General features: G+C 29.9%; 2 protein-coding genes across 2 annotated transcripts; both read right to left on the reverse strand.

Moving 5' to 3' along the window:
- Positions 1–86: 86 nt before the first annotated feature.
- Positions 87–2,031, reverse strand: LOC107060684 (bidirectional sugar transporter N3-like). The gene is made up of 6 exons (XM_015308839.1): positions 1,917–2,031; positions 1,657–1,693; positions 1,338–1,548; positions 1,087–1,248; positions 875–994; positions 87–604 (listed from the first exon to the last, which is right to left on the reverse strand). The coding sequence occupies exons 1-6, from the start codon at positions 1,960–1,962 to the stop codon at positions 287–289; spliced, it is 894 nt and encodes a 297-aa protein (XP_015164325.1). The 5' UTR covers positions 1,963–2,031; the 3' UTR covers positions 87–286.
- A 6,121-nt stretch (positions 2,032–8,152) lies between these two features.
- Positions 8,153–9,828, reverse strand: LOC102580855 (bidirectional sugar transporter SWEET10-like). Its single transcript, XM_015308840.1, has 6 exons — positions 9,678–9,828; positions 9,473–9,509; positions 9,173–9,383; positions 8,925–9,086; positions 8,700–8,819; positions 8,153–8,617 (listed from the first exon to the last, which is right to left on the reverse strand). The coding sequence occupies exons 1-6, from the start codon at positions 9,721–9,723 to the stop codon at positions 8,282–8,284; spliced, it is 912 nt and encodes a 303-aa protein (XP_015164326.1). The 5' UTR covers positions 9,724–9,828; the 3' UTR covers positions 8,153–8,281.
- Between the last annotated feature and the right edge of the window lie 1,072 nt (positions 9,829–10,900).

Genomic DNA, 10,900 nt, shown 5'->3' on the forward strand with positions numbered 1-10,900 from the left:
TCTGATTTTTAAGTTCGTTAAATATTTGTGTTAACAGAGTGAAAGTACACGAATAGTAGAAATAAACTTGAATAAGAAATTATTTTATTGCCACCACAAGTAATCAATTATGGAAAAGCCGTTTTATGCATCAAGACAACAATTTTGCCTTTTTGAGAACATGACCAAGAAAGCTAAGTCATTACTTCCATACAACACGAAACTATGAGCTAAGAATAAACTTGTGTACAAACACATACATAATTAGCCATTAATTAGGAGTTAACAAAGAGAAAATCAAAAGGAATTAATTTTTGGCTTCCACAGTTTGCAGATTATTGGGCGTATTCTCTATTTTAGCTGATGCACACACTGCGTCGTGCAGACACGACGCAATGTGAATTTTTCCAGAGGAAATTAGAGAACCAAGCTTCACTATGTCAATAATTTGTTCCTCTGTGAGTTCTGGAAAATTCTTATTTTTCTCATCAATGGAAATTATCATGTGGTTTTGTAGCTTTTCTGGAAGTTTTTGCTCCTTTAGGATAGCCTTCTCTTTTTTGTTGTATATAACATAGAGCACCATTTGAAGTATTCCTAGGATGAATCCCAATACATTTGGAATCTACAATGACAAATTTAAGGTGGATGAGTCTATAAGATTCAACATATTTTATGTCACATATATATGTTGATTTCTCATATAATCACTCACTCAACTAATATTTATTATCTCATAAAGACACTCACTCAACTAATAGTTATTATCTCATAAAAACACGGTCAACACATATATAAATATAGTGATGTTCTGAGATACTATTAATTGAGTGGCCATGTATCTGAGAAATCAATTTAATATAAGTATAATTAGATGCTTGAAAATAGAACTTACGGCAATGTTAATGTCTTTTAGTAGAAGACCATAGAAGAACCACACAACAGCACTTAATGTGAGAAAAATCGATAGAAGTAATGGCATATATTCGACGCTCTTTGTTTTAATAACTTGTCTCTGCATAAAATGAGAACTATATATTAGTATTTTATAATGGATGGAAAAACAGGGGAAATCAATGAATAAATTGCACATATATAAAAGCATACCACAATGCCTAATGGTGCAACGAATACACATAAGGAGAAAATAAGGCAAATCCATCCAACAACTTGTCCACGAACGGCTCCTTTGAATAGAAATTCAGTAACTAGAATTATTGCACCAAATCCACACACAACAAATAATAGGATCATCTTTATAGTTTGGACCTGCATTAAGTTAATTATAAATATCAAACTTAAAAAAAAAACTCGTCTGTAAAAAAAATTGTATCAATTTGTCGTAAAAACTTAATTACCCTGGATTTTTTTGGTGCGTAGAAAAGGTAGAAAGCAACGTAGATAGTTTCAATGAAGACACCAAATGAGTTTATAGTGATGAGAAGTGTTGTGTTGGTCTTCAATAATGCGTAGTAAATCCAAAGCATAGAGCTAAATAGAGCAACCACATATGGAATTGATTGATACCCATCTGTTGATTTTTTCTTGTATATTTTATAAAATGTAGGTCTGCAAATGCGAAAATATTATAGACTGTTAGTTAGATAATATGCAGGAAAAAAAAGTTTTATCCCGCATTCATATTTTGAAATTATATATAAGCAAATGGAGACTTACAGTGGAGAAAGAAATACAATGAACGAGACTATGTTACCTGCAAATCGCCAATAAGCAAAAAAATATCATGAGTTTAAACTTCAGAACTTCGAATAGATGTTCGATAGAAAGTGAAATAATTAAAAAAATATATGTTAGGAAAATTATTAACGATATTCTAGTATGATGTAATGACTATTTATTACAATCACAAATAACATGTACATGTAAAATATCGATTGAGTATATATTTTTTTTGGAAGGAGGAAAAAAATATTTACCAAGGACACCAAAAGCAAAAGCCCAATGACCAGAAATGCCAGACATTTCTATTTTATGTTTCTATAGCAAGAAATTCCAAATCTTTAGCTCACCCACAAAGAAGAGCTAAGAGTTGCAAATTCTACTTGACAATGAAATGAAAGAGAGCTACTTTGACATATTTATATAGGCAAAGTTGTAGTGATAGTATAGTATATTTTATTTGAACAAATATTATAATATTATAAATGCAAAAGAGCACTTTGAATAAGAAGTGCAATGCCAAATATCTAAACAAATCCAAAGGTCCCAGGATATATGCTCTTTTATTATGTCATTGCCCAATCTTCAATGTCCCTAAGGCTTACAATTGATCATGCTTTAATAATTTTATTTTAGTGTATTTCTATATAATCAGCTAAAAAAAATCAAGAAATGATGGAGGGACCAATTATTGTCAGCCATTTGGCATCAATAATAGAGTTTGTGCTATCAATAATAGTCCGTTGAGGAAATCAATTTGCTCTGCAATTGCATGCCCAAGGAAATCAGGATATACTTTGCTTTATTAGTGGGTTGTAATTTTATTTATCGATATCGATCTATATGGAGTGTAAAATAAAATAGATGCATTCAATTACTTAGTTTCTTATTATTTGGAAATGTTGAGGACTTGTTTTTCATATACACCAGATGTCAAATCAACGGGTTACGACTATATTTAGTTGAGTCAAAATAAGTTGAGTCGATAATAAATTGATTAGGTTATATCCTACCAGGCCAGTATTGGTTTGGATCAATTGAATTATACAATATAGATCATAACTCAAGCTGTCCAAAAAGTTCTTTTCATTATTGGGTTTCTTTTTTCTACAAATTTTGTTTGGGAATAAAACCAAACTAATGGTAGAATAATAACATTTTCTTTATTTATCATAATTATTTCAAGTAAATCAAACTCGAAAAAGTTAATTTATAGTGTTTTGATAAGATTTTTTATCAGTCAAATTGAACTATATACATGCAAGCAACACAACTTTATTGGCCCAAACTTTAGATGAGCTTAATTACACTCTGCTCAAAACATCTGTCAATGAATATCATAAAATAAATGAACACTAATGCGGGTTAATTATACTTTTTAAGCTATATTTGACACCTTACACATATAATATGTTTTCCTATGCATGGAGTGGTGCATATTGCGTTGTACTCCCCACCCCACCAAAAAAAAAAATGATTCGAATCAACAGAAGTTCAAAATTAGAGTTTATTAATTTTGTTATGCTTGACCAACGACATGGATTGTGGTGCAATGATGAAATTACTTCATTCTTAACCAGAAGTATCAGGTTTGAGTCCTTGGTATGGAGAAAATCCTGTTGGGAGCGTCACCCCTAATCGCCCCTGCAATGTGTGATCCGAATTTAGTCAGGGCTCCAATGTGAATTTCGGACATCGCATGAATAGAAAAATTGTTATGCTTGATAACTTTTGTTGGTAGGTACTTTAAATCTGTTATACAAAAGTTATTAAAATACTAACATATTTTTTAATTTCTTTACTGTTCTCCAACAACCACACGTATTTATAAAAATATGCTCGTGATTTTAAATCGTTTTCCAATGATTGAACCCCAGATGTTTCGTATAAACTTCTTCTCTTACTTTATAACTTCCTTTTCCTTGGATGAAACATAAAGGGCATTTGGTACCACTTTGAACGTTCTTGCTTTAATCTTTGTCGTATAATAATACAATGAAAAAGATATTATAGTGATTAAACAATTGAAAGATGGAGAACCAAAGGTGCATTTCATTTCTTCTAGTTGAGTGGAAGTTTTTGATTTCTCTACTCGTGTTAAAATTGGCCCTTCCAGTGGTGGAGTCAGAATTTTCACAATTCAAAATATGAATAAATTAACGCAACAAGCTGAACAATATAATTTTTCGCCAAAGAGAGAACACACTCTTTTTAGTTAATGATATTCTTAACATGCTCCTTCACGTGCGGGGGCCAAGAACGTGGAAATTCTTTTTAGATTGGGTGGCGGTGAGATTCGATCGCATGACCTCTGTCTATTCTGATACCATGTTGAAGTGTGTTATCATCTCATCTAATAGCTTAAGCTGTTAAAGAGAGCACATTTCTTATTAGTTAATAATTTTTTCAACACGCCCCTCACGTGCGAACCTGATTGTTTTTTCATAGAGCACACATATTATTTACTTATATTCTCAACATGTTTCTGGTTCCTAACACAACTTTTTTTATGGTACATGGGAAAACAAAAACTAAAAAGGTTTATAATCTTTCAAAATATATACCCCTTTTCTAGTGCTTAAAGCTTATTTAACTTTTAACGGGAAGTTATTTGTCATTTTAAAATCGTGACCAATTTCTAGCTCTCTGAGTGGATGTATGTCGGGTAATTCAAATTAAAAGTGCATGAGTCAAACATGGTTAAAAATAATATGCTTAATAGACCTAAGTAATTTACTGATAAACACCGCGTGATTTCTCGTTCTTCTTATGAGTTATGATGAATAATTATATCTACTAATTTATATATAGTTGTACCTATTAGTTTAGTGACGGAGCCAGAAATTTTATGAAGGGTGTTCAGGCAGTGGCGGAGCCAAAATTTTTAATTAGGGGGTTCAAAATCTTAAGGGGGTTCAACATTTACTATATATACATAAAAAAATATTTTAACCATGTAAAAATTATATAATTTTCCGCCCAAGGGGGGTCAGATGACCCCCCTAAAGATAGGGTGGCTCTGCCACTGTGTTCAGGTGCTAAAGTGGGACTGTTCTTCTTTAAAAGTGAAAAAAAAGAGCTGCTACTATAGTGAGATTCAAACACACGGACACTTAAAATTTGTGTGTCTTTGATCTTTAAAGGCGCCTGAAACCATTGGGTTATATCATATTGTTGTGTCAAGGGTGTCCATATATGTTATTTAAGCACTTTAATTTATTTATCATTTTACTTGTGTTTATGATATAATTTTCTGACGTTTACAATTGTGGACACTATGACATGAGTGTAGCTACAGCCCAGGCTATTACATGCCCCATGAAAGTATTGACTTGGTTATAGTTGTATGCATAGTTTTACTTATTACTTGATAAGTTATACTCTCCTCTCTCTCCTTGTTCACTTTTATTTGTTTACTACGGACTTTAACATTTCTTAAGAAACAAAGGTTAATGTGTACAATTTTTAGGTTTTGGACAATGATTTGAGGAATAAGTAATTAACAATGAGGGTAAAATAGAAAAAAAAATAATTATCTTTTCTTGATATGTTAAAAGTGATAAATAAAAAAAAAAAAATTGAAATAATAAACCAGTGAACTTGAGCGGTTGACTATGATTCATTATTTGGCCCATTTTGACATACCCTATTTCAACTCAAGTAACATTAGTTCACCCATTTATTAACCTAAAACTAATACTACAACTTATCCTTTAAACACCCCTAATTATACTGTAGCCAACGTGATGAAAATAAGGTATGCATCAAGAATTAAACAAGATGAAGAAAGTTGGGTAAATATATTAGTTAGCACCTTATAATTTAATCGTGAGCCACAACTAACGAATTAATTCTTTATAAAAAATTTGTTACTTGAAATTTAATTATCATAACATGACCAAATGTTATAAATTTAGGACACAAATTCAACACATGGTACGTAGTACTACGTACGTTTGAACATTAACAACGAGACTCTTTTAAATAAACTTTTCACAAATGGTATGGATGAATAATTTTGCAAAGTTAAAGGACAAGTTTAATTTTTTTTCCTAAATTAAATAAACTTAATTTGATTATACAGTACGTTGTAAAGGTGATAAGGATATATGCATCCAAAAGGAGTATAGTGTTAGTCTGTCCATGGCCTTAAGTTTGAGCTGAATATACGCATCATATAAATTGAAATTGATAAAATAACATATAATATTTGTTCGATTAGTCAATTATAACTTTCTTCATTAACTTGACTCCTCAGGTGTACCTTTATGTAAGACGACACAAAGCCATAAATGAGTCAACATATAAGTTTGAAAAGGAATTTGAAGATCTGGAAATAATACTTAATTTTTCTTCTACGTTAAGTATTTGCTTATAAAGACTAAAGAATGTGCTTCTTTAATTAAAAGTATTGAATTAATAAAGAGAGGACTACAATTAAAGATATTTTCTTCCAAAAGTTTCAAAGAAAGGACCTCATTATTACACAATTAATCATCGGTTCCACCGATATCGGAAAAGAACCAAAAAGTTTATATAGCTTTTAGAAAAAATAATTCATATGTTAAGTAATTATCATCCCCACATATTGAGATTAATTCATCAACTAAATGGGAAAAAAATGGTACGTAGCTAATTTAAAAAATTGATAGCTCCCTTTATGATTTGAAAAGATAACTTAATTAGGGCTAAGTTTTATTTTGGAAAAGGCCGAATCTTTGACTGCTAAGCACTCAATAAATTGTGTAGTCAGTAAATCTATATTTTAATTTTGACAACTTTTATAGGGATCCACTTTCATTTATACTCCCTTTGTCCCTAATTACTTATTCATTTTTTCTTTTTTAGTTGTCCCTAATTATTTGTCAATTTTGACAAATCAAGAAATGAATTATTTTTTCTTACCTATTATACCCTCAGTTAAATACTTTGAAAAAGATAAAACTTTTTGAAAAGCTTAAATTTTTTACTCACCCACTTCATAATTAATAGGGGTAAAATGGTAAAGTCACTATGTCAATTATTGTTTTCTTAATAGGTGTTCAATTCAAAAGTGGACAAATAATTAGGAACAGAAGAAGTATATTATTGACATTTCATACCGTGTCCAATACCTGTATGAAGTCTGAATTACGCTTCCAACAAGATTTTAGCTTAAACTTGAAATGTCTAATGATAGGAGGAATTCCAACCATTTCACAATTATTCATATCGGTTAAAGAATACTTATAATTAAAAAGTCACAATTAACATAAACAACTCCTTTAGTTTTTTGTTTTTATTTATTTTTCGGAAAAATCTTTTTGGTCAGAATGATATTTTATCTATATTATTTTACCTTTTAAAACATTTTTACCCTTTTAACTTTAATACCTTTAACTAAAAAATGGAAAAAACATTAGTTTATTTTAAAATTAAAAAAATATTATAATTTTTAAATTTTCTGGCCAAATTTTCTGGTCATTTAGCACTTTCCTTATTTTTCATAGTTGATCATTTTCCTTTTTTACACGCATATTAAGAAATCATAAATAAATAGATATTTTTACCAATTCACCCTTAAAACTTCTTTGGAACTTTACAAACAAGTGTTCATACTTTCAAAAAGAATTAATTGGATATAGAAAAAATCAATTAACGTTTTCTTTATTTTGTAAGATGATCAACTAATACTATGAGACAACTACTATATTTTTAATATAATAATTAACTAATATGAGACAGAAAAAGTACTACCTAACAACTTTTCATGTATGTTTTTTTTCTCTATAAATAATACTGAACAAAATTTTTCATTTTTTTTAACAAAATGTTTCATATTTACTTAAAAGAGGGAGAGAATTCAAAATACATACTACAAAAAAATTATGAAATTAATGACAATATATATTACTAATAATTAATGTGAGACTAAACACTCAATTTTTAGAGAAAAAAATATTATTTACTTATAAGTTATGTCTTAATACGGCTCATATTACTTAATTATGTCTCATATATTTTTCTTGACACATTTATATCATACTTTTTTTCCTTTTTAATGCAAAAGTTGATCGTAATACTTATTGAGCATACTTCGACCAAAATAACCCCAATTTAGACTTATATTTTCGCAAAGTTTCCTTTTCTTTTTATATGGAAAAAGAAAATTAAATCACCTTCCCTAGTTAAACTCATTAATCTTGAATATTGATGACTTGAAATAGTACATTTTTTAAAAAAAATAAAAATAAATCGATAGTCTATCCCAATTTGTCTTTCTTCTTTTTTATTTCTTTTGGTTGATTAAATAGTTGGCGAAAGTGTTAAATCAGATTTATAACTTTTTAATGCATTAATTGATGGTGACAAAAAACATTTATAAATACAAGTTACTTGTCAGAATGGTTAATTTGTTCGTAATTTTTTGATGAAAATTTCATTTGATGCACCCTTAATATACCTCAAACCTATACTTAATTTAATGGTAACCATTTTATTCCTTCATGAATAGTACTATGCCAAGAAAAACTTACAGAAAATAGAAATAACTTGTTTACATACAAATAATAAAACATGAGTAGTATTATGAAAATGCGAAATACACAAATGAAATTCTACTAATTAACTACTCCTTAATTAATTAGCTGGCTTCCACAGTTTGCAGCTTGGGTATGTTTTCTACATTAGGAGTTGCCTTAATTCCACAATTAGCATGATCATGTGGACACGTGGCTACTTGTACTTTATCCGTATTAGCTAGTAAACCTGCAAGCCTTACTATGTCAATAATTTGTTCTTGTGTAAGTTCTGGAAGCTTCTTATTAGCAACATTTGTGTTGTCATCCGACACAATTACCGCTGCCTTTTGTATTTCTGGAAGTTTCTGTTCCTTTAGAATGGCCTTCTCCTTTTTGCTGTATATTACATACAGAACAATTTGGAGTATACCAAAGAAAAATCCCAATACATTTGGAGCCTAAAAAACACAACAACAAAATTATGAATATTACGTACGTTTAACATTGAAAATATTACATGTAATTAATTAAACAACTTACAGCAATGTTAATGTCTTTTAGTAGAAGACCATAGAAGAACCACATCACGGCACTTAATGTGAGAAAAACCGATAGGAGAAGTGGCATGTATTCCACACTCTTTGTTTTAATAACTTGTCTCTGCGTACGTAAAAATCAAAATCAAAATGACTATATATATATATATATATCAATAAGTTATGAAATACGTGAATAACTATTTAATTTGCACGTAAAATTGCTTACCACAATGCCTAAGGGTGCAACAAAGACACATAAAGAGAAAATAAGGCAAATCCATCCAACAACTTGTCCACGAATGGCTCCTTTGAATAGAAATTGAGTAACAACGATTATTGCACCAAATCCACCCACAACAAATAAAGAGAGCATCTTTATAGTTTGGACCTGGACAAATATAATATATTAGACTTATGTGTTGCGTTCTTCATTTAGGTATATGTAAGAAAGTTTATTGTAAAAACTTTACGTACCCTGGCTTTTTTTGGTGCGTAGAAGAGGTAGAAACCAACGTAGATAGTTTCAATGAAGACACCAAATGTGTTAATAGTGATGAGAAGTGTTGTGTTCGTCTTCAAAAATGCATAGTAAATCCAAAGCATGGAACTAAAGAGAGCAACCACGTATGGAATTGATTGGTACCCTTCTGTTGATTTCTTCTTGTAAATTTTATAAAACGTTGGTCTACAAAAGTGTGATATATAACATGTTGTAATTAGTCAAATTAATTATAAGCCATACAAAACAAGCAAAATAAATATATGGAGACTCACATTGGAGAAAGGAACACAATGAACGAAATAATGTTACCTGCATATTGCAAAAGAAAAAAAAAACATAGTGGGTTAAATAATATTTAAGGTAAAATTATGAGCTCAAAGAAAAATAATATGTTCGTGATCATTTTGTTAAAAATAAATTTTGAAATTTAAGGAATATTTAAGAAGCTAGAAGGAGAAAACGGGTAAATTAATTTACCAAGGACACCAAAAGCGAAAGCCCAATGACCAGAAATACCCGCCATCTTTCTTTTTTTTACTGTTTCTAGCAAAATAATTGCAAATTTCTAGCACTTAATTTGTCTCTCACTCAAAATGCTAGAGTTCTTGCAAAAGACAATAAAGTTTAATTTCTATTTAGCTGTGATGAAATGAGATGAAGACTTGGATCACATATTTATACTAAAATTAAAGTGTTTTTTTTCTTTTTCTTTTTTCTTGTAATGTATTTAGAGAAATATTTAATTAAAGGTGAAAAAAGCACCTTAGAGGATTGAGGGGTGGTATGATAATATGCTCAAATTTAATTAAGTTAAAGGTCCCATTAGGCTCTTTTGTTATGTCATTTCCCAAAACCTTAGAATCACTAATACTTGAACAGCTCATGCTTTACTTTTTTGGACTGTTTTGCTTCTTCTTTCATTTTCTCTAAAATGAACCACAAATCAACAAAAATAGTCTAGAAACTATGATGGGGTCAATCAAAGCCAGCAATTTGCATCAATAATAGATTAAAGTTGGGGCCATCAAATTTTGGCTACGGTTGGAGCTATTGAGAAGATCATCAATTTGCTTCAATGGCTGAGGAATTAACAGATACACTTGGATCGGTTTGTTAGACCTTATCTTGTTCTGGTGTGGAGTTTGATAACGAAATAAGACTTTAAGCACAATTCAATCTCAAAAGATGATTCATGAAGTCTATCAGAATTGTCCAAGACTATATAACGAAATCTCACATCCATTAGGGACTCAACAATGCCGCTTATATATATGTTATATTGTGTAATAAAATGGATCCAATATCTTTGTTTTCCATTAAATCTGTAAATTGACATGTTTTTATGTGCATGAATTTGGGCAAAAGATCGGTGGTCTACTTATTCTGTGAAAAAAAATTGCACCCTCTAACCACATGAATTAATCAGTAGAAATGTGTATTACCTGGTGAACGCAAATTATAACTAACAAATTAAATAAATCGTGTATAGATGATAAAAACATAAAGTCTCTTTTCTTTTATTTCAAGCGAAGTGTTGGCCCTCTTTTTTTTTCCTTTTTTTTTTCTTGGATGAGATTCATTTTCTTTTTCCAATTGGGTGTTCGAACAAAATCACACATTAATAGATAAAAAAGATAGAGAAGTTACATATAAGGTGTATAATTTTTTAATAGCGTGAGCTCTTTTGAAACAAATTATAC

The sequence above is a fragment of the Solanum tuberosum genome, unplaced genomic scaffold (genome assembly GCF_000226075.1).
Source record: "Solanum tuberosum cultivar DM 1-3 516 R44 unplaced genomic scaffold, SolTub_3.0 scf00093, whole genome shotgun sequence".
NCBI classification, from domain to species: domain Eukaryota; kingdom Viridiplantae; phylum Streptophyta; class Magnoliopsida; order Solanales; family Solanaceae; genus Solanum; species Solanum tuberosum.

Bases quoted from the DNA above. Each gene is read 5' to 3' on its own strand.
- LOC107060684 (XM_015308839.1), bottom strand. From the start codon at position 1,962: ATGTCTGGCATTTCTGGTCATTGGGCTTTTGCTTTTGGTGTCCTTG. The intron at 1,549-1,656 runs GTAAGTCTCCAT...TCGCATTTGCAG, and splicing joins ATTGTATTTCTTTCTCCACT to ACCTACATTTTATAAAATAT. The intron at 995-1,086 runs GTATGCTTTTAT...CATTTTATGCAG, and splicing joins TTGCACCATTAGGCATTGTG to AGACAAGTTATTAAAACAAA.
- LOC102580855 (XM_015308840.1), bottom strand. From the start codon at position 9,723: ATGGCGGGTATTTCTGGTCATTGGGCTTTCGCTTTTGGTGTCCTTG. The intron at 9,384-9,472 runs GTGAGTCTCCAT...ACACTTTTGTAG, and splicing joins ATTGTGTTCCTTTCTCCAAT to ACCAACGTTTTATAAAATTT. The intron at 9,087-9,172 runs GTACGTAAAGTT...ATATTTGTCCAG, and splicing joins ACGCACCAAAAAAAGCCAGG to GTCCAAACTATAAAGATGCT.